This window comes from Aquarana catesbeiana, linkage group LG02 (genome assembly GCF_042186555.1).
Source record: "Aquarana catesbeiana isolate 2022-GZ linkage group LG02, ASM4218655v1, whole genome shotgun sequence".
In the NCBI taxonomy this organism is placed as follows: Eukaryota; Metazoa; Chordata; class Amphibia; order Anura; family Ranidae; genus Aquarana; species Aquarana catesbeiana.
In genome coordinates this window covers 640,224,944-640,249,486 of record NC_133325.1, presented here as the reverse complement: position 1 = coordinate 640,249,486, position 24,543 = coordinate 640,224,944, and the positions used below count along the sequence as shown (strand labels likewise).

Genomic DNA, 24,543 nt, shown 5'->3' with positions numbered 1-24,543 from the left:
GCACTGGAAAACATTTTTGAAAGACGAAAAGTGCATTTTATATACAACTATATAGATCAGACCAAAATGAGGAACAAATGAGGAAGAAAGAGGGACAGAGGGACTGTGTTCCAAATCAGGGGCAACCCTTCGAAATCAAGGACAGTTGGGAGCTATGCGAAGTCTATTTGCCTTTAGTAAATCAACCCCACTTGCCTTTAGTAAATCAACCCCACTGTTTCCTAGATCTCATTGCAATATGTTATGGAAACAATAGTGGTGCTTATTGACACACACTTTAAAAGAATTGGTCATGTACAAAACATTGCCTGGTTATGCAATGGTTCAGTAATTCGATAAAGTAATAAGACTGTTAGGCCCTGTATTGGTATTATATTCATACACGGTAGTGTATTCATACATTCAGTCTAGGTGCTTCTTGAATAAATCTTACAGGATCCCAAGATTTAAAGTGCACCTAAAATGTCGCCCAGTGAAATAAAGGAAAATCGTTCACGAATGTGCATGCCAAGAACAGGTGGTTTATTGTACATCAAGCAACAAGCATCAGCAGGTATCACATGAGGGCTTTTTTGTTGAATTAGAGCAAACCTCCCTTTCCTGGCAGGCACCTTTGCAGACAAATTGTCCTTTATTTTGCTGTGGGTTGCGTGCTCTCTGCCATGCAAGGTTGGGGGTCAGCAAGAATTTTGTGAGGTAGCTGAATTCCCTGGCAGCAGCTGTGTATGTATTTTACTAAATACGAATTTAACCTCTAGCTATAGTATTTCCCCTAGCTGCTCACTACCTTATACTAGCAATATGGGTGTCAGGATCTGCAGAAATAGGACAGGATTGGTGTGACATAAAGGTTCTGATTGGCTCTTTGTATTGGAGCAATCAAAGAGTACCTCTGCCTCACACAGATCCCAGGCACAGGCAACTAAAGCCTATAAAATAAATTTTAAAAAATGAAGATTAAACACTATAAAAAAAAGACTTCTGCAGTCCCTGGGGCTTGTTTAGTACTAGTTTAGTGGCAGTTTTGAAAGAAACTGTAACAAGATAAAGCAAAAGTAGCTGAGAAATCTCCTAGTGGTAAAAGTGGTCCCAGGTGGGATTACCCCTCACTTTAAGGAGGAATCTTCTCACTTTCTGTTGTACCTTTAGTACAGAAAGAATTGCAAAATCTTCCACGTGGGGACACAGACAGCCAGGGCTGCCATTGGGGGGGGCAGCCCATACAGATGTAGAGGGCCCGGGCGTCCTGAGGAGCCTGCGCCCCAACCAGGGCCGCACCGACTATTAGGGCATTCGGGCTGAATCCCAGAGCCCAGTACCAGAACAAGCGTGGGCACCTGGAACACCTTCCGCCTGGGGTTCCACACGCAGCGATCGCCCTTCTGTGGCAGCTAACACCAGCATCTCTCTAGACTGATAGCCGCACACCACACAGAGTTCACTGATTAGCCTCCTCCCCCTCCTCAGCTCCAATGTTCTCAAGTACGCAGATAGGAGGGGGAGGAGCCAGGGAGGAGAGGCATTGCACTGTAAGAGCCGCACTGATGATCTGAGGTCCGTGTATTGTTTGTGGATGGATACAGTGGAGGGTGACACAGTAACCGAGAAGAGGGGGGGCAGGTTACAAGGAGGCACACATGGTGGAGTGATGGGAGAGGGGGTTCGAGAATATATGCTAGGGGGTGCTTTGGGAGGGGAGAGGACTTGTGCTAGTGGGGGGGATCCGACCCCCCTGGTACACAAGTCCTCTTCACTTCCAAAGCATCCCCCCAGCACATATCCTCTTACCTCCCTCCCCCAAATCAAAAAGATGCTGTCTGTCACAGAGAGGCAATGGGCATGGGACATGTAAGAAGGTTCCCTCTCTGTCCTTATCCCGGGGGACCCTCTATGGGCGTTTGCAGAGTGGCCCCATTCACTTGATTGTGTCATGCTTGGCAGGCGCTACACCTTTTAAGTGTGACAGGGTGTATAATTCCTGCTGCGGCTGTGTACACCCCTGGCCACTGCGGTTGAGGGGTGGTAAAAACAGGGCTCAACTATGGGTTTTACCATCCCCAAACTGCAAATGTTGTGTACACACCTGGCCAATGGGTGGATTCAGTGGGATGACCAGTGGGCGGGCCCTGGGGAATGTTGGTGGTCAGGCCCAGGGAGGCCCGGGCCTAAAGCTGTGCAAGGGGCCCTGAAATCTCTGATGGCTGCCCTGCGAGACAGCAGTAAGATATTTGGCAGAGGATTTCCCAAAATCTACCCAAAAACCCAAACATTTTTACCTGGTGTTCCACTTTAATTATAGCATGCTACCTGGGATCTAGTTTTGCATACAATTAACCTATTCAATAGAGTAAAATCTAAAAATATGTGGTATCATACACTTCGTGTTAAATGCTTTCTGTAATTGTATTTTGTTAAAGAGTACACCCATGGGGCGTGGCCGGATGTGTTTAAGGCAGCACGCATTCCTCTGGAGCTCCGTTCATCCGGATGCTATCTATCGATTGGAGCAAAACTACCCGATTTATGAACTTGCTAACGGAAGGGGGAAGGGGTCCTGGTTCTGATGATGCACTCCTCAGCATGCAAGAAAGCCCAAAAGGCGCAGAAGGTCCAGCGGTTAACCCGCTTGCTCCACGAAGGACGCTGCGAAAGACTCCGCCCCGCCATCTTGTCTTCTTAGCAGACAGATCAGTGCACCAAATCAAAGGCTGCAAAGATGGCGCAGGCAGGGGTGGCCGCGGAGCTCGGGCCGAATTTGAGTCAGCGGAGGTGACGGTCATAGCTGTGGATACAGAAGCGATTACCAGACCGATCCTGGAAGCTATCGATACTAGTAAGGCTGAGCTGATGGGGCGCATAGATCACCTCTCATCAGAATGTACCCTGATCAGACATGACCTGGACAAAATCTGGGGCCAGCTCACTACGTTGGAGGCTAGGTTCCCCGATGTGGAGGATACCTCTCACACTCAGGGTGCCCACCTATTGAAGCTTCCAGACCTGGTGAGGTCTCTACAGCACAGGGCGGACGCAGCTGACAGTGGAGGAACAATGTCCGGGTGGTGGGGCTGCCGGAGGGAGCTGAGGGGGACAAGCCAGTTCTGTTTGCAGAGCTACTATTCAAACAGCTACTTTCTCTGCAAGATCTGCCCCCCCACCTATGTAGTGGAAAGAGCTCGAAGAGTTTGCACTGGTGTTAGACCCCCGGGTGCCTTCCCTAGGTCCTTCCTGGTCAGATTCCTGAACTACAGGGACCGGGACATGATCTTAGCCCAATCCAAGAAACATCAGGAATTACGCCATGAGAATGCCCGGGTGATGCTGTTCCCTTTCTTCTCAGCTGCAACCCAGCAAAAACGTTGCTCCTTTAATGATATTCGCAAGCGGTTGAGAGAAAAGGAGATCCAATATAGTATGCTCTACTCAAGCAAGCTTCGGGTTTAATACAGAGGGGCTGTGAAGCTTTAACAGTGTTGCTGCTTGCTCACTTTCCTTACCCTGATATCCGTGCTGGGACGCTTAGGATTGCTGTTGCACCTGTTGTGCCCTGATAACTAAATCCATTTTCTGAAATCTCAAGGCCCTGCACGTACAATGCTTATTTTGGGACTCTACCCTCTTTGACCACTGGATGATGCCGGCTTTGAGAAAAGCTAACTTCCCCCATTTGTAATACTCCATCTCAAGTGGTGGACGAGGGTGGGTGATCACTATTAGATGGGAGATACATCCAGGATTTCACTCTCCTGGGGCTGCACTGCATAAGCCATTTATATATTTTTCCTTTTTTTGGCTGTTTTTGACCACAAGAAATGTATCTCAGGGTGTCACCTGAGGGAGCCATTCCCCTATGTTATTTTGTGTTCTGTTGTTGTTCCTACGTGCACCAATCTTTTCTATTGCTCCACACTCCTGCAGTATGGAGCCCGCGGAGGATATGCTGAAACACCAATGAAACTGCCGAATCTCACATCTTTTTTGTTTGGTACTGGGACTTAGCTACATGCTGGAATGTTTTTTTTTTTTTTTTTTTAGTTTTTTTAGTTCTGTTTCTGGTATAATAGCAGGGGGGGAGTTTTGCTTTTTTTTCCAGGAAATGCTAATGCTGATGGTAATACCCTTGATGGGGATAGGGATGTGTTGTTGATGCTCTGCTGGGACACTTATCAGAAATTATAGTCATGGTGGATAACGTTAAAATTGTGTCTTGGGGGGGGGCGTGACCGGAAGCCGAGCAAGATGGAAGCCTGATCTCCCTGCTCTCTAAGCCCGCAGCGAGAAAGGCAATCTTGGGGGCAACCATCCACAGCTTTATGGGCAAGTCACGGACCACCCGCTCCTCTAAGCACAGGGGATCATCACAACCCCCTCCGGGTGCATCCACAGACCTCCGCTCCTTCTTTACACAGCCGGACGCATCCCGGAGCGAGGAGACCAACATGGCGCCGGTCACTTCCGCGCCTCAGCACCGGAGCTCCACTCAGGCCTCACAACCTGCTCCAGATCTTCCCCAGCACTCAGAGGCTCAACCACTGGCAGAAGTGAACCTCCAGGAGCGCAACCACTATACCAGAGTGGTGAGTTCTCCCCCACAACCCGCCGTTCAGAGGGAACAGCCATGCGGGCCGCCATTGGCCATGCTGCCTACCTCCGCCCCGCCATATACTCAGTGCTCAGCAGCATTCCCGAGACTACTGAGAACGGCTTCTGACCCTCAGATTCAGAGCCAGGACCACACATCCTCGATGTCCCCGCTCTCCTCAGATCTCTCCCAGGACTATCCACCTTTACCTAGCCCCGCAGGCCCTCCAGCCAGAGGGCATCAGCTCCCTGAGGGAACACAAGATGGAGCCTGGGCCGTCGCAGTCACATCCCCTCCACCTAAGGCACAGAGGCTCTCTCGCTCTAGAGACTCCAGCACCTCCAGATACCATCTGCTCCCTACACCTTCATACGCGCAGAAGGCAGGAGCTCTGATCCCACTCCCAGCAAGGGCTAGCTCTACAAGTCCCCCTCAGCAGCGACAAGCTGAAACCTGGACAGACCCATGGGACTCCCCAGCAACTGGTACACAACTACACCAGGAGAGGGGAACCACACACTCCAATGCCACACCATTGGGCAGGTCATCACCTAACCAGCATTATGGCTCCACAATGGACCCACCCTTACATCCTCAGTGGCAAGCATACTTACAAGCTATACCTACAAAGGAAGATTTCAGACAGCTTATTGAGGATGTGAAATCTACCTGCCGGACAGAAATCCAAGTACTCCAGACAGGACTCAAATACATGGCGGACAGGATGGAAATAGCTGAGGAAGAGATACAAGAAACCAAACTGGCAGTCCATAGAACACAACTGCAGGGAGCAGACCACAGAGAAATGCTGAGAGATATGCAAAGACACGTGGAGGACTTGGACAACCGGGGGCGCCGCAACAACATTCGAGTGAGGGGCATCCCGGAGGCGGAGGGTCCCGAGGACCTACAAACAATCTTACAATCTGTTTTCAATAATTTAATTGGGGAGCCGCCCAATAAGCACATAGACATGGACAGAGCCCACAGAGCGCTTCGCCCTAAAGGCGCCACCGCCAAACCGAGAGATATTATATGTAGAGTCAGCTCCTACCCCATCAAGGAAGAAATCATGAAGCGGGCACGTTTGGCGCGTAAAGTGACTTTTGATGATGTCCAGATACAACTGTATCCAGACCTCTCCTGGATCACCCTGCAAAAACGCAGACTCCTCCAGCCTCTACTACAGTTATTGCAGAAGGAGAACATCACCTATCGTTGGGGTTTTCCCTTTAGCCTCACTGCAAAGCATCAGGGCAAATCCGCTGTACTGAGATATCCAGAGGACCTGCGCACTTTCTGCAACATTCTTGAAATTCCAGCACCAAAGTTACCGGACTGGGACATTGTCGCAACCCCACCACCACCGCCAACAATCTGGCAGAGAGTGTCTCCCTCCAATCGACCCCGGGACTCTGACCCGCAACGCAAGCCCACCAAACAAAAGAATCGCTGAGATGCAAACACTGTGACTCTAGATAACTAAGGGACCTGAGCACTTAGGCTCAATATATAAGCCAAGTTAGACTGCAGTTTACTTTAGTTTGTCTAATGCAACTTCAGTTTAGGACCCCCCGAGATTGCCCCTCCATGCTGAATTTTACTTTATCACCTAGGGCTTAATTCAGATGAGCTCTGGAGAGATGGGTATAGCTTCCGTTCCCTATCACTCCCCCTAGATAGTTTGATAGATATCAGCGCAGGGTCGCAGACTATGTGCTGTAGAATTGTTGTTTTTGGCTGGCTACGGGCTCCCCGGTGCCCCTCTCCACTCCTCTTTCTTGGGGTGGGGGGGGGCCCAGGGGACTCCGTCCAGACCTAGGCCTGTTGGCCTATACAGGTTTATTAGGAATGTACGTTTTCCATGTTTTTTGCACTCTAACAGTGTTCTTTTTTCTCTCTGACCCTTCTCTTCCCCTTCCTATCCAGCCATCACCAAACCTACCCAACCATCTTCGAGCAACTTCGTGGTCTCCTCCCGGAGAGGGTCTGCCCCGAGCCCCAGTCTTGAATGCAGGTGCATTAACACCAGGTGAGCGTCTCATCATCTACCACACACACTGCCATGGCTAAGATTCTCTCATTAAAAGTACACGGATTAAACTCCAATAAAAAACGGCATCTGGCGCTGAGGGAATTCAGACAGTCAGGGGCAGATATCATTATGATCCAGGAGACTCATTATGATGGGGGGGGCTCCTTTGCATTCGCCTCCAGATACTACTCCCAGATCTATATGGCCTCAGGTACCCATAAAAGGGCAGGAGTGGCCATACTTGTTAAGAGGGGAGCTCCCTTCGCTTGCGTGACCCAGCACTGTGATCCTCATGGCCACTTCATAATCCTACAGGGACTATGGCAATCACAGGAAATTACCCTATGTACTCTGTATGCACCAAACGCCAAACCACACAACTTCCTATCCAAGGTATACGCCCGCCTCTTTAAAGTCACACCAAAGGTTCTGGTAATAGGGGGCGACTTCAACCTTACCCATTCATCCTATGCTGATCGCCAGGCGGTGGGCCCCCAAGCAGCATCACCCAGAGTCCTTAGAGACTCGAGACTATTCAGACAAATCTCCAGACGATATGCGCTCTTTGATGCGTGGAGGGCTCTCCGCCCAGGCGATCGGCAGTATACGTTCTACTCGGCCCCACACCGCACCCACTCCAGGATAGACTACTTTTTTGTCAATAACCACACCTTACAACTCACCCGCAAGGCTCAAATACTCCCGATTTCATGGTCTGATCATGCCCCTATCTTACTCACCATAGACCTAGACACCGCCTTCCGTAGACCTTATAATTGGAAGCTTAACACTTTCCTCCTCCAACACCAGCCCTCTCAGGCAGAATTAGCTTCCACACTTCAGCTCTATTTTAAAGAGAATAATAATCAGGAAGTCTCATCCACCACGCTTTGGGAAGCCCATAAGGCGGTCCTCCGAGGTAAATGTATAGCACTCTCCGCAGCACTAAAAAAAGATGCCCAAGCCGCAAAAGTGAAAGCGGAAAGAGAACTCAAAGCACTGGAACACAAGCTCCAAACTAACCCCACAGTACCTTTGCTTAAAAAAATAACTAACCTTCGTATGACTCTTCGGGACCTGGCCCTAGGTCAGGTAGAGAGGGCCTTGACCAGACTGAAACAAATGTTTTATGACAAAGGCAATAAGGCCCATTCTCTTCTGGCCAACAAGCTCCGTGAACGCACCCACATGCTATCCCCGAACCAGATTAAAAACAAATCAGGTCATCTACTATCTCACCCAGTGGATATTGCCCACACCTTTGCAGATTTCTACAAAAACCTGTACAACAGCCCTGACATACCCAGTAACCCTCCCTCCCCAGATCTATCTCAAAAGATGCGACAATATTTAGAACAAAGCGGTATTCCAAAACTCCAACTATCCGACCTGCAATTGCTTAATGCACAGATCTCGGAGGAAGAATTAGAACTGACTATCAAAAACCTACCATCCCATAAAGCCCCGGGCCCGGATGGTTTTCCCTATAAATATTATAAGGCATTCCTCCATCAGTTGCTCCCCCATATGTGTAGGCTGTTTAATACCTTCCTCCGTGACACCCCCATCCCCCTAGATATGCAGCGATCCTATATCACCCTAATTCCCAAACCAGACAAAGATCCATCCCTATGCGCCAATTATAGACCCATTGCCCTCCTGAACTCCGACCTAAAAATTTTCACTAAGCTCTTATCCAACCGCCTAAACACGATCCTTCCGTCGCTGGTCCACAAGGATCAGGTGGGGTTTGTCCCATTGCGGCAAGCAGGTGACAACACCAGAAGGGTGATTGATCTGGTGGACGTGGCAAGCAGGGGGGAACTCACCTCCATGCTACTGAGCCTCGACGCCGAAAAGGCTTTTGACCGTTTGGGGTGGCCCTTCCTGTTTGCCACGCTGACCCACATGGGCTTTCGTGGACCTTTTATGCGAGCAATCAGGCACCTTTACTCCAACCCCTCCTCACAGGTCAGAACCCCCTTTGCACTCTCCACACCCTTTTCGGTGGCAAATGGCACCAGGCAGGGGTGTCCATTGTCAACCCTGCTATTTGCACTATGTGTGGAACCCTTGGCCGCCACGATCCGGAATAACCAGGACATAAGGGGGATAATGGTTAGAGATAGGGAATTTAAGATCTCCCTATTTGCCGATGACATCATCCTTACACTGACCCAACCCCATACCACCCTCCCGGTCCTACATAGGGAATTAGATAACTTTAGAGCTCTCTCAGGTTATAAAATCAATGCATCAAAATCAGAAGCCCTGCCTATACATATCCCTGATGCTGAACTCGCACTATTAAAAGCCAACTTCCATTATAGCTGGAAAACTACAGCTCTGAAATATCTAGGGACCTTTATTACTCCAAAATACGACACCCTATACCAAGAAAACTTCCCACCCCTCTTTCGCTCAATCAGAGCGTTACTGGCACAGTGGAAAAAACACCATATCTCCCTTTTGGGCCGCATAGCCTCTATTAAGATGACCATTCTCCCGAAGCTCCTATATCTCTTCCAGACCCTCCCTATCCCTATACCACTCAAACACTTGAAAAAGCTCCAGGCGGACATACTCCAATTTGTTTGGAACTATAAAAGGCATAGGATACCGAGGACAGTAATGCTGGCGTCACGTAACGAGGGAGGTCTGGCTTTCCCTGATATTATTAAATATTACCAGGCTGCGCAATTAAAAGCAATAGCCTCATGGTTTACTCATAAATCATAGAACAAATGGACTGAAATCGAAAAGCTATGGCTAGCACCAATACACCCGAACAACCTACTATGGAGTGCGAATGCGGAGGTGCCCCCCGATCGGATGCTGGGCCCCATGTCTCTGCTACGACGGACTTGGCGCACACTGGCCCGACCTCATAAACTATCTTCAGAGAAATCACCAATGACCTCTTTTATCTGCAATCCCAAAGTGCCAGATAGTCTAACACATCAGATGTCCTACCCTTGGTCCTCTAGGAACCTATTCAATTTTGGGAGTATAGTGGAACCCAGAACCCGTAAATTATTACCTTTCTCTGAATTACAAGCAAAACATGATTTGCCGAAACAGGCATTCTACGGATACTTACAAATCCGACACTACGCACTAACTATAACCTCGAACCTGCAGTTCTCTCCCCCAAACTCCTTTGAAACTATAATATTGGAGGGGAATGCTCAGAAGGGTATCATATCGGGAATTTACAAGATTTTAAATACCATCTCCCTAGAGGAGCAAGGAAAGCACTCCTACATGCTTAAATGGGAGAAAATCCTTGATGAGGAACTCCCTATAGCACAGTGGCAGGCGATCTGGAACCAAACAGCAAAGAGTTCATTATGCACTCTCTATAAGGAAAACGCATACAAAATTTTATTCTTCTGGTATATGACCCCAGATGTGCTCCATGCAATTTTCCCCACTAGCTCAGATCGATGCTGGCGCTGTCAGGGAGGAAAAGGCACCCTCATACATATCTATTGGGAGTTCCCGCTGATTACCCCCTTTTGGGACAAGGTCCAACTTCTACTGTCCCATCTCTTGGAAATGCAGGTCCGAGCTTCCCCAAAGTTCTTCTTACTGGGACTATCACCACTCAAACTCCGCACGCCATATAAGAAATTAGTAAGACACATACTCACAGCAGCCAGATGCCTAGTAGCACTAAACTGGAAACGCCGTTCCCCACCCTCTCCTGAAGATCTCTACTCGAGAATTAAAGATATTGAACTGATGGAGAAAATGACGGCTAGGATGCAGGACAGACTGGAGGCTCACAACGGGGTCTGGGAACTGTGGCATCTCCGGGAGGACCCACCATGACCAGGTATCAACCTTACTCAGATGGCCTACTGTATATTTCCCTCTCTCTTCCTCTTTTTCTTTCTTTCTTTCTCCCTATTCATCCTTCTATATTACAGATTTTAAAATATCTGAGTTCTCATAGACATTATGCTACAACAATGTAACTGAATTAACATCCTCTATCTATAAAAGGAATTGCTATAAGTTAAACGTTGAGGAATCTTTGAAACTTAACATGAATTTAACACCCTTATTTCACAAATATATGTTTAATAGTGGATGATATGATGGATAATATTTACAACTTTCCATGCTTCTTTACCCTGTATTGCAACTGAGAATGATAACAATAATAAAAAACTGTTATTTGAAAAAAAAAAATTGTGTCTTGGAATGTTAGGAGCCTTAACCACAAGTTTAAAAGGGCCTCACTATTCCAATACCTGAAACAGACCAAGCCACATGTCATTTTCCTGCAGGAGACGTACCTGGATGGTAGCAATGTTTTTGCTCTACGTAAGCCGTGGATCCAAAGAGCCCTCCACTCTACTTACTCTACCTTTGCTACAGGGGTGTCCTTGACGCGGCGTTGGACTCTTCTAATCCGAATAGATTGGGCTCCTCTGAATTGATTGGCTGGGCCTCTGTGGCAGGACTGTCGGAGCCATGGTGTTGGAAGCATCCAACAGATGCTTCTCTCACATATCGATGGCCCACAAATCCTCGGCCAGGATAGACCTGGCCTTTGGAAATGGTCTTATTTTACCGTTCTTGACAGACATTGAGTACTTGGGGGATGGGGGATTATCAGACCACAATCCTCTTTCTCTTACCCTGACTTTTTCAACGGGGGCGAGGAGAGAGGGGTGGCGACTCTCACTCAGCTGGTTGCAGCATGAAAAGGTATCTGCCCAGTTGGAGGAATCAGTCGAGTCATATTGGTCCTCTAATGCTGATACGGCAGATCCCTCTGTGATCTGGGATGCCTTTAAGGCTGTTGCTAGGGGGGAGTGCATATCTGCCATCAAGACAGCTCGCACGAATGACAATGAGGAAATACATCTTCTACAGCAGAGGGAAAGGGAATATGCAGAGGCTCATGCGGGGTCTCCAACAGGAGCCTCCAATGAGTCCCTACTAGAAGCACGGCACCTCTTATCTTTGCACTTCACTGGGCTGATTTGCTCGGAGGTAAAGCGGAGGGCGCATACGGTATTTGTGGAAGGGGATAAAAATGGGAAGTTTCTGGCAATGTTGGTTGCAGACTATCACCCAATTGCTAATATACCGGTTATCAGAGATAAAGGGGGAGCCATGGTCATCGATACCTTACTTATCATGCAGGAGTTTGTAGATTTCTTTTCGTCCCTCTATTCCCCCATCCCAACCTATGATGACTCAGCCTTGGATTCCTTGCTAGAGGCTCTGCCACTCCCAAGGTTGCCAGAGGAAGACAGCACCATACAGTCAAGGAGGTGCAAACGGCGATTTTCCCTCCTCAAAAAGCCCCTGGCCCGGATAGCTTCCCAGCTGTTTTTTATAAATCAAATGTGGAGCTACTGGCTACTAGATTTAACTTGCTCCTGGAACACTGCCTTTAAAACGCCACTCTGACGGATTCTATGCTGGAAGCATACATGATCCTTTTACTCAAACCAGGGCAGGACCTGACAGAAAATGCCTCCTACCATCCCATAGCCCTTTTAAATATGGATTTAAAGATTCTAACCAAAATATTGGCAATCAGACTAGCTAAAGCTATTCCCTCCATAGTTAATATAGATGAGACGGGTTTCATGCCGGGCAAATCCACAGACACAAATTTAAGGAGACTCTTTACTCATTTGCAACTCCCTCCTATGGACTCTAAGACCAGAATAGTAGTTTCAATAGATACAGAGAAAGCTTTCAACTCAGTCGATTGGACGTTTATGTCATATGTTATAAGACTAGGATCTTCAATATCTGATTTTTTTTTAGGTCAGTAGGGGCACCAGACAGGGATGTCCCTTGTCCCTCTTCCTGTTTGCCCTTGTCATGGAGCCCTTAGATGTTGCACCTAGGTCATCAGGGAGGATACACGCTATAAAAGTGGGTACAATAAACAAATCCCTGGCGCTATATGCTGATGATATGCTCCTATTTCTCAATGACCTGGGTGATATTTTTTATGAATTTGCTAAATTTTCAGGGTTGAAAGTGAATTGAAGTTATCAATTCTTCCCCTTTACACAAGAGCCAGGAAGAAGGCCAACCCAAATCTGCCACTACAATGGGTTACATCCCTCAAGTATCTAGGGGTAAAGATCACAGCAAATGTACATGACTACATGTCCCTTAATCTACTCCCATTATTGACTTTACTTAAACAAAAGGTTGAGGCTTGGATCAAACCGCCGTTATCCTTGACAGGTCGGATCAGCCTGCTCAAAATGAAGATTCTCCCAGTAGTTCTATACTTCTTACGGCATGCACCTGTATGGATACCAAAAACATATTTTAAGAAGATAGATGGTATTGTCAGTTCCTTCCTCTGGGCACCCAAACCCCCCAGAAAAGGTATAAAAGTGTTGCGGGAACCTGGGGATCAGGGTGGATTGGCATTACCTGACTGGCAGAAATACTATTTGGCTGGACAAATGGTATTTGTCCGAAGATGGTTTATTGGCGGACGATGGAGACGCTGCCACTGTGTTGGAGGCGGCCCACCAGGAGTCATATGAAAGTTTGCGTTTAGCTCTGTTTAGGGGTACCAAACCTGATTTACCATTGACGTTAACAATGAAGGCCACCATAAGAGCATGGGAAACTGCGGTGAAGTTGGTGTGTCCCAGTTATCAGGGAATTTCCCCGTCCGCCCCTATGTGGATGAACCCCACATTGTCACATTTTTATAATCTGCCAGATCCCATGATTGGGGCAATCAAGGGGATAAAAACAAACATTGAAGGACATAACCTGTTTTAAAGACCTATTGACCTTTTCCCAACTGAAAGCGAGACACGACCTAGCAAATTCTTACCTATTTCACTTCTTTCAACTCCGGCATGCCTTTCAGGTACAGTTTCGGGACGTGAAGGTAGAGTCTCTGCCCTCAGATCTTGAAACCTTGCTGTCGGTGGAAGAACTGGCCAAACCCCTTTCAGTGACCTACAAGGAATCTTTCAAAAAAACACCACAGGCCGTATCTAGGTGTAGGGGAGGATGGGAAGCAGAGGTTCCTGACATACAGGGGGAGGATTGGGATGACTTATGGACCCAGCCTATTAAACACCTAGTGTCAGCTAGAGATAGATTGATTCAGTTTAAATTTCTCCATAGGAGTTACTATACCCCGGCTAGGCTAGCTAAGATTTTCCACACTATATCGGCTGAGTGCTGGAGATGTTCCTTTTCACCCGCTAACGCTGAGCATATTTTCTGACAGTGTCCCAAAATCCAACAATTTTGGTCTGAAGTCACCTCTTGTATCTCGGATCCCCTGGTATTACCCATACCGTTGAGTGTGAGGGTTTGCCTATTGGGCCTGGTAGACGAGGTGGTACCATCTAGAGCCCTGAGAACTCTGCTTACCATTCTACTGTTCTATGGGAGGAAGGCCATACTACTAAACTGGAAGAAGCCGAGGGCTCCAGACATAATCTTCTGGAAGGGCCTGGTAAATTCCATGATGCCTTACTACAAAGCCACATATAGGGCCAGGGGATGTGGGAAGAAGTTTGATAAAGTATGGCAAACGTGGTACATCTCTAAGAATACTGTAGGTTAATGGGTGGAGTTTAATCAGCACCAAGACATATCTGGGTGAGTCTAATGTCCCCTGAAAGGGCACGGACTAAGTATATATATTGACATGACAATTGTCCTGGTACTTAGAGTTGCGATTAACGCAATAGACTATCCCATCTAACAGTAGAAGGATTTGGCATTGGCTCCCTGTCAAACACTGGATATAATGAAGAACAAACTCATTCGCCCAAGCAGAGCTGTGACAAAGGGGGGGTGCGAGAGGGAAGAGAGGGATGTTTGGAATGCACATGATAGATGTGACTATGTTAGTCAGGAATGAAACTGTTGTATATTTGGGCCCTGCGTGGGGAGGATCGGGATAGTGTTACATTGACACAACCCGAATATTGTATATTTCTATATAAAATCTCAATAAACAGAATTTCCCAAAAAAAAAAAAAAGAGTACACCCACCTTCACACTAGATAATCAGAAGTCTTAGCAGTCAGTAATTGTATTCTTAGGTACTTAGATGGCACAGTTTGTTTCCACACAACACAGACAAAAATTTGACTTATTTATGGCTTACCTATGTTTAAAAAAAGAAGAGAAATTAAAGCAGAGCTCCACACAAAAGAGGAAGCACCGCTTGTCTGTCAACCCCCCCCCCCCCCCCCCGCTCCCACATTTGACACCTTGCAGGTGGGGGTGCGGGTAGATGGTTTTGACCCCACCTGTTCCATCCCTGCCACTGGGCCATTCACAAAGCATAGCACGCTTTACGCATGCGTAGTAGGGAACTGGCTGTGAAGCTGCAATGCTTCACTGCCGGTTTCCCTTTGCCCTTTGCCGAGATGGCGGCGGCATCACCCGAGAGCCGGTTAAAAAAACAGCTCGGGCAAGGACACCGTTGGATTCGTGGACAGGTAAGTGTCCTAATATTAAAATTCAGCAGCTACAGTATTTGTAGCTGCTGACTTTTTTTTTTTCTGAAGAAGCCTGGAGCTCTGCTTTAAGGTAACATTACATTGAAACCTCCTCCAAAAAAAAAACTGTAACTAAAGCTGTTAGCTAATATAATTAGTTTATTACCCCTTAATATTCCTCCAAGCATAGCAAAACATAGACAGATTTCCAGATCTAACAGGTATTCTGCAGGAGTTCTGCAGTTGATGTGTGTCTCTGAAGGTTCTTCCTAATCCAAGTCATGGTATAGCTAGTAGCAGTTAGTCACATTCAACTGGACTTGTCTTGTAATTTTAAAGACTGTGTAACTTGTCCACTCCACTTCAGTCTCAGTAGGTGTCAGGAAGGTACCCCAGTATTTATTGTATATTCACACAGATAGCACATACACATTAGTCATGTCATCATGGATAGTGTAGATGTTGACTGCCAAGAACAGGATGGGGGTTGTAAAAGTTGTATTATATCTATATTATTTACTTTAAATCCACACAGTATTTATGTCCACATTGTATAGACGTTGATTGTCCAAGAACATCTTGACAAAATGCTGGAGTAGAACTGTTAACATAGCATTATATATAGTATTTTAATAGGGTTCAAACAAGATAGCGTTTCCCTTCACTTTACGCAGTGTCATAACAGGTTAAATGTTTTGGGGGGTAGTGTATATACCTTTTAGTCTATTGTACAGAGAGGCACTCTCTGTGATCCTAGTGTCCACTTCCAACCCTCCTTGATTGGAATTGTGAGAATCTTTTACACTGTACAATGTAAGCATTATGGATAATTTATATGGTACACAATGTGTTTAATATCTACAGTTATCTGTATGTAAAGCTAAACAGCTACATATATGTTACAGAAAGACTACCATCTACCTCTGAATAAGATAATTATTATTGAAATGCGTTGGGTTCCACATTTAAACTTCAGTGAAAAATTTCACATGTTTGGTTGACATTTATGTGGATAACCGAATAGTCTTTAACAGCTACATGTCTGCTAGAGCACTGTATCTGAGTAGGGATGAGCCGAACACCCCCCTGTTCGGTTCGCACCAGAACATGCGAACAGGAAAAAAGTTCGTTCGAACATGCGAACACCGTTAAAGTCTATGGGACACGAACATGAATAATCAAAAGTGCTAATTTTCAAGGCTTATATGCAAGTTATTGTCATAAGTGTTTGGGGACCTGGGTCCTGCCCCAGGGGACATGGATCAATGCAAAAAAAAGTTTTAAAAACGGCCGTTTTTTCAGGAGCAGTGATTTTAATAATGCTTAAAGTCAAACAATAAAAGTGTAATATCCCTTTAAATTTCGTACCTGGGGGGTGTCTATAGTGTGCCTGTAAAGGGGCGCATGTTTCCTGTGTTTAGAACAGTCTGACAGCAAAATGACATTTTGAAGGAAAAAACTCATTTAAAACTACCCGCGGCTATTGCATTGCCGACAATACACATAGAAGTTCATTGATAAAAACGGCATGGGAATTCCCCAAAGGGGAACCCCGAACCAAAATTAAAAAAAAAAAATGACGTGGGGGTCCCCCTAAATTCCATACCAGGCCCTTCAGGTCTGGTATGGATATTAAGGGGAACCCCGGCCAAAATTTAAAAAAAAAAAATGACGTGGGGTTCCCCCTAAATTCCATACCAGACCCTTCAGGTCTGGTATGGATTTTAAGAGGAACCCCGCGCCAAAAAAAAAAAAAAAAAAACGGCGTGGGGTCCCCCCAAAAATCCATACCAGACCCTTATCCGAGCACGCAACCTGGCAGGCCGCAGGAAAAGAGGGGGGGACGAGAGTGCGGCCCCCCCTCCCTCCTGAACCGTACCAGGCCACATGCCCTCAACATTGGGAGGGTGCTTTGGGGTAGCCCCCCAAAACACCTTGTCCCCATGTTGATGAGGACAAGGGCCTCATCCCCACAACCCTGGCCGGTGGTTGTGGGGGTCTGCGGGCGGGGGGCTTATCGGAATCTGGAAGCCCCCTTTAACAAGGTGACCCCCAGATCCCGGCCCCCCCCCTGTGTGAAATGGTAAGGGGGTACATAAGTACCCCTACCATTTCACGAAAAAAGTGTCAAAAATGTTAAAAATGACAAGAGACAGTTTTTGACAATTCCTTTATTTAAATGCTTCTTCTTTCTTCTATCTTCCTTCATCTTCTGGTTCTTCTGGCTCTTCTGGTTCTTCTGGTTCTTCCTCCGGCGTTCTCGTCCAGCATCTCCTCCGCGGCGTCTTCTGTCTTCTTCTCCTCGGGCCACTCCGCACCCATGGCATGGGGGGGAGGCTCCCGCTCTTCTCTTCTTCTCTTCTTCTTTTCTTCTTTTCTTCTCTTCTTCTCTTCTTCTTCATTTTCTTCTCCGGGCCGCTCCGCAATCCATGCTGGCATGGAGGGAGGCTCCCGCTGTGTGACGGCGCTCCTCGTCTGACAGTTCTTAAATAACGGGGGGGGGGGGCCACCCGGTGACCCCGCCCCCCTCTGACGCACGGTGACTTGACGGGACTTCCCTGTGACGTCACGGGGAATGCCACAGGGAAGTCCCGTCAAGTCACCGTGCGTCAGAGGGGGGCGGGGTCACCGGGTGGCCCCGCCCCCCGTTATTTAAGAACTGTCAGACGAGGAGCGCCGTCACACAGCGGGAGCCTCCCTCCATGCCAGCATGGATTGCGGAGCGGCCCGGAGAAGAAAATGAAGAAGAAGAGAAGAAGAGAAGAAAAGAAGAAAAGAAGAAGAGAAGAAGAGAAGAGCGGGAGCCTCCCCCCCATGCCATGGGTGCGGAGCGGCCCGAGGAGAAGAAGACAGAAGACGCCGCGGAGGAGATGCTGGACGAGAACGCCGGAGGAAGAACCAGAAGAACCAGAAGAGCCAGAAGAACCAGAAGATGAAGGAAGATAGAAGAAAGAAGAAGCATTTAAATAAAGGAATTGTCAAAAACTGTCTCTTGTCATTTTTAACATTTTTGACACTTTTTTCGTGAAATGGTAGGGGTACTTATGTACCCCCTTACCATTTCACACAGGGGGGGGGCCGGGATCTGGGGGTCACCTTGTTAAAGGGGGCTTCCAGATTCCGATAAGCCCCCCGCCCGCAGACCCCCACAACCACCGGCCAGGGTTGTGGGGATGAGGCCCTTGTCCTCATCAACATGGGGACAAGGTGTTTTGGGGGGCTACCCCAAAGCACCCTCCCAATGTTGAGGGCATGTGGCCTGGTACGGTTCAGGAGGGAGGGGGGGCCGCACTCTTGTCCCCTCCTCTTTTCCTGCGGCCTGCCAGGTTGCGTGCTCGGATAAGGGTCTGGTATGGATTTTTGGGGGGACCCCACGCCGTTTTTTTTTTTTTTTTTGGCGCGGGGTTCCCCTTAAAATCCATACCAGACCTGAAGGGTCTGGTATGGAATTTAGGGGGAACCCCACGTCATTTTTTTTTTTAAATTTTGGCCGGGGTTCCCCTTAATATCCATACCAGACCTGAAGGGCCTGGTATGGAATTTAGGGGGACCCTCACGTCATTTTTTTTTTTTAATTTTGGTTCGGGGTTCCCCTTTGGGGAATTCCCATGCCGTTTTTATCAATGAACTTCTATGTGTATTGTCGGCAATGCAATAGCCGCGGGTAGTTTTAAATGAGTTTTTTCCTTCAAAATGTCATTTTGCTGTCAGACTGTTCTAAACACAGGAAACATGCGCCCCTTTACAGGCACACTATAGACACCCCCCAGGTACGAAATTTAAAGGGATATTACACTTTTATTGATTGACTTTAAGTATTATTAAAATCACTGCTCCTGAAAAAACGGCCGTTTTTAAAACTTTTTTTTGCATTGATCCATGTCCCCTGGGGCAGGACCCAGGTCCCCAAACACTTTTTATGACAATAACTTGCATATTAGCCTTTAAAATTAGCACTTTTGATTTCTCCCATAGACTTTTAAAGGGTGTTCCGCGGCATTCGAATTTGCCGCGAACACCCCAAATTGTTCGCTGTTCGGTGAACTTGCGAACAGCCAATGTTCGAGTCGAACATGAGTTCGACTCGAACTCGAAGCTCATCCCTATATCTGAGTAACAATGGTCAGCCATTGGATTTTAAACAGTTTATCTTATGTGTACTTGTGTTTATCTATGTTTGAATTCTTTATAGTGCCTTAAAAGTCCAATTTTTTGTATTGAGAGCGTGCGTTATATATAAGGGATGTGGCAAAATTGAAAAAAAACTGAATTTTACCAACACTCCAGCTACGTACAGGATGACCATATTACTCTGTGTTGTGCTTCTTCCCATTCATGTTCCCATTTTTTCACGTGACCTGGACATTTTAACAAAAGCCAAGACACAAACTTTCAAAGCTATCCAGAAATGTTGTTCTTCAGTACTCACTAAAGGATTTTTAACACAGAAACATTATTACAGGGAATAAGAAATGAATATTGGTATTAAACATGGAACTCATTCAGTCTTAAGAGGGGATTATAGTACTAATCTCCCTATAATCCATCAAACTGTTGTAGCAATTTATGATTTCAAATGACAATGAGGATTTAGATCTGATATTGTATTCAATAGTCTGCAGTCGCTATTGTATAATTCTGGCCAATGAAATGGAGGATCTGTCATAAAGATAGTGTTTAAGGATAGGGAAAAACGCTACTGATATAACCCCCATTGCCAGCTGTTTTTATACTTACATTTATGAAACTAACATTTAGCTCTTTTGCAGTATATCCTCTCTGGAGGTTGCGTCTGGCATAAACATCATAATCACGGACGATTCTAGTGATTATGTCCGACGTTGAAATACCTTCTGTCCTCTGTGTTGGTACAAACATGCCTGTCACCAAGAAGAAAAGATAGCCAGTATCAAAGCTTTTTCTATGACATAGCATGTCTTAACAAAACAAGACAAACTACCGCCCTGAAGAACACATTAGCTTTAGTGTCATGACAATGATTTTATAAAATGTGTGCTCTATTTATGTTTAAGGTGCATAGAAGGAAAAACACAACATTCATTATTAAGCCTTAAAGTGTAACTGCATGTTTGGTGCGGTAACAAATCCACAAAAATCGCCACCAGACCATTGCCAAATCCTAAACTTACCTGTCCCTTATCCAGCAAGATATCTCCGGCTAGATCACAGAACCACGTCTCAAAATCTTCCTGGCTAAGCTTATAAATTATTCACATTTATTTCTATGCAGCATATGAGCCTGTACTCCACTTAACTTCCCATAGGTATGATGAAAGTAGCCGAGGGGTGGGAAAATTTTGACCAGTGGTTCTGGACCGGGGACAGATGAGTATAAGATTGTGAGGGTGGCTGGAGGTGGAGGACTAAGGTGCACTTAGGAAGGCCATACACAGTGCAAATTTCTTTCCTGCAACTATGGGTTGCAGGAAAGAACATTGCACAATTCCCCCATCAACACAGACAGTGCTGAAAGAGGAATCAGCAATTGTCTTCTCCTGGCGGGGGTGGTTGGGGTGAACGGAGGTAGCCATCCTTGCTGGGAGAAGACGGTGATTATCGCTAGCGGCTAGCGATAATCAAAAGAGAATCAAGCAGACTGGTTGTACCCAAGTTGATCAATAGATCAACTGGGTACATTCAGCCTGCCCATGAACAATTTGAATCTCGGACGGTGCCTGGTGAACAGTGTATGGCCGGCCTTAAACGTTAAAGAGGAGCTACAGTCTCCAAGCCCAAATTTTAATAAAAACATCCTCTGGGTTCTTCATAATCACTGCATCTAATTTGGATATTCTCATATACCATGAAATATTTACTTGCCATATCTGTAGTTTATTCTCTCCTGCAGAAGTTCTGCCGGCGGCCATCACATGCACCTCCTGGTCTCGTGCCTGTGCAGTAATACCAGGGTGATAGAAGCTTAGGATGCCGAAAGTCTCCTGGGATCAATGATGCCAATATCCCAGGAGTCTTTGGTATCTTATGAATACATCATTCTTTTAAGCAGACGCAAACGAAAATGTCATGAAAATTAAATTCAAATATTTGCAGAGAAAAAAATGAAATGTCCAAAGCTTACATATGTATGGGTGGCCATTATGATAAGCCTTACTTATAAAAAAAAAAAAAAAAAAAGGTGAAGATACACTTTAAGTTTAGCTACTGGCACAAGAAACACAGAAACCCTAATTATTCACTGTTCCTGACACGGTGATCTGTGCAAGAAAGTAAAAAAAAAAAAAAAAAAAAAGCAAAAAAGTAAACCCATTCAAACTGAAAAATGGTAATGCCAAGTGAATAAAATCTGATACCATGCCAATTTACTGACTAATGTTTACTGTTACAGAGGTCTATAAAAAGTGAAATTTATAAAAAACAACAGCCTTTTTTACCAAATGTCTGAAATAAAAACTGTCTACAATGTATTATAGCCACAAGCCATTTTTATATTTTTTCCAGGAAATGTAATTAGCTAACATGAAGACACAGATTTTAAAAACACATTGAAAAATGAGGTCCAACAAGTATTCAGTTATTGTCCCGCTTAGTTTTTTTTTTTTACATGAGTATGTGGAATCCAGAAACAACCTCTGGCATAAAGTCAAGTAGGAATGTTATGGCTACAGCATTGGGTAGTGCCAAAAATTTGGGGTGAAATGTTTCCCCAACTATGATCCCCCAGAGATTTAAAGTGTATATATAGCTAAAACATTTTTGTGTGTTTTGGATAAAGTAGGAAGGGGTTCAGACACCTATCATTTTATTTTGTTTTGTATCTGTGTCCTGCTGATAAGACTTCCCTTCACTTCCACCCCTGGTGATGCAACAAGTAATGAAAATAAATCTCAACCAAATGGGGGAATTCCCACTTCACACAGTTCTCACCAGAACATTTCTCCACATTGGAAATTTTCCCTCAACCCTTGCTCTAGTGACAAGTCCGGTGACAATTTTGAATTTTCCCCTCTTTTTTTGTCTCTGACAGCTGAAGGTCTGACTCTTTACCACTCTGTCCAAAACTAAAAATTGCCCTTAACTGCACTTTGGAAAGATGGTTAAGCACACTGGACAGCATTATGCAATTAGTTGCAGTTGGCTGAATTGTCATATTTTTCAGTTCCTAAAAATGTGACTAAACGATAGCTTTTTGGAGGCAGACTAGTAATGGCTCTTTATTTTAAACATTTGGAACTCTTGCAATATAAACTCATTAACAAACAATCATTTTAAAGGTAACTTGTCACCATGTGGAATATGCTTCAATCTGGTCCTAATACAGATCACAGAACAAAATTTACCTGCCTCCTTTATGTGCTTGTATACATCATCAGAGCCAGCTGATGAATATGGGATGTCATCATGAGCCACAAAATCAATCTATGCAAAAGGCAGAATATATTACTGTTCAATACAAATATTAGACAACAGCATAATACAACATTATTAATGCTCACTGCAGGACACAGAACTCATTAAATACAATTGATTTGTAGCGCTTGGGTTTCACAGTATTTTCTTTTTTTTCCGTATTTACGCTAATATGGAAATATATCAGCTGAACACCAAAATCTTAATCAGTAAAGTAGGAAAGAGAGTTCTGCATTATTAGAAATACTAATGTGGGAAGTTTTCTGGAACATAGGAATATACCAAGTACATAAAGAATTATAATGTTCAAAACTGAATAATAGTACAACAGAAGGCTGCTTAGTATAGCTACAACCTATAATTATCCTTATTAGGTTATTGTAGATCTAAACTCTAGATCAGGGGTAGCCAACCTTTCAGAGGTGAGATCTACCTGTGCAAAATGAGGAAAGAGAAGATTGTCAGGGATACTAGGTGGCACTCCTTTAAAAAAAAAAATCAAGCTCCCAATAAAAAGTCACCCCCACAGTAATGTCCTCTGACCCCCTTCACATCACCCCCACAGTATGATCCTCTGTCCCCCTTCACATCACTCTCACAGTAGTGTCCTCTGCCCCCTTCACATCACCCCCCACAGATGTGCTCTCTGCCCCCCCCCCCCCCCCATAGCCAAGTCTTCTGTCCCCATTACATCACCCTCCCACTGTAGTGTCCTCTGCCCCCATAGCAGTGTCCTCTGCCCCCCCAGAGTAGTGTTCTGTACCCCGCCAATGCAGTGTCCTCTGCCCCTTCACATCACCGCCCTCCCCCACTGTGGTGTCCTCTGTGCCCCTCTCCCCACAGTAGTGTCCTGCACTACCCAATGCTGTGTCCTCTGCCCTCTTTATATCATCCCCCCCCACTGTAGTGTCTTCTGCCTCCCATAGTGTTCACCACCCCCCTTCACCCACAGTAGTGTTCTGTACCCCTCTAACACAGTGTCCTCTGCCCCCTTTACATCACCCCCTCACTGCGGTGTCCTCTGCTGCCCCCCCCCACAGTAGTATCCTGTGCCCCAGCTGCTGTGTCCTCTGCCCCTTCACATCACCCCCCCCCCACTGTAGTGTCCTCTGCCCCCCATAGTGTTCACCACCCCCCTCCACCCACAGTAGTGTTCTGTACCCCTCCAACACAGTGTCCTCTGCCCCCTTTACATCACTCCCTCACTGCAGTGTCCTCTGCTGCCCCCCCACAGTAGTGTCCTGCGTCCCAAATGCTTTGTCCTCTACCTCTTCACATCACCCCCCCCCCCCCACTGTAGTGTCCTCTGCCCCCCCATACCAGTGTTCACCACCCCCCTCCACCCACAGTAGTGTTCTGTACCCCTCCAACACAGTGTCCTCTGCCCCCTTTACATCACTCCCTCACTGCAGTGTCCTCTGCTGTCCCCCAACAGTAGTGTTCTGTACCCCCCAATGCAGTGTCCTCTACTCCTTCATATCACCCCCCTCACTGTAGTGTCCTCTGCACCCCCCCTCCCCCCACAGTAGTGTAATCTTCCCCAAAATGCTGTGTCCTCTGCCCCTTCACGTCACTTCCCCCCACTGTAGTGTCCTCTGCCCCCCATAGCAGTGTCTTTTGCCCCTTCCCCCCACTGTAGTGTCCTCTGCCCCCCATAGTGTTTACCACCCCCCTCCACCCACAGTAGTGTTCTGTACCCCTCCAACACAGTGTCCTCTGCCTCCTTTACATCACTCCCTCACTGCAGTGTCCTCTGTTGCCCCCCCCCCCACAGTAGTGTCCTGTGCCCCAAATGCTGTGTCCTCTGCCCTTTCACATCACCCCCCCGCTGTAGTGTCCTCTGCCCCCCCCATATCAGTGTTCTCTGCCCCCCACAGTAGTGTTCTGTACCCCCCAATGCAGTGTCCTCTGCCCCTTCATATCACCCCCCCCCACAGTAGTGTAATCTTCCCCAAAATGCTGTGTCCCTTGCCCCTTCACGTCTCTTCCCCCCACTGTAGTGTCCTCTGCCCCCCCACAGCAGTGTCTTTTGCCCCCTCCCCCCACAGTAGTGTTCTATACGTCCA

General features: G+C 46.5%; 1 protein-coding gene across 3 annotated transcripts in view; it reads right to left on the bottom strand.

Annotated features, from left to right (window-relative positions):
- PCYT1B (phosphate cytidylyltransferase 1B, choline) overlaps window positions 1-24,543 on the bottom strand; it is a 174,175-nt gene that overhangs the window by 26,456 nt on the left and 123,176 nt on the right. For all 3 annotated transcript variants that reach the window (XM_073616435.1, XM_073616434.1, XM_073616432.1), the window contains exons 5-6: window positions 22,408-22,486; window positions 19,826-19,968 (exon numbers count right to left, since the gene is read on the bottom strand). In XM_073616435.1, the coding sequence (XP_073472536.1) occupies window positions 19,826-19,968; window positions 22,408-22,486 (222 nt within the window). The remainder of the gene's footprint in view (window positions 1-19,825; window positions 19,969-22,407; window positions 22,487-24,543) is intronic.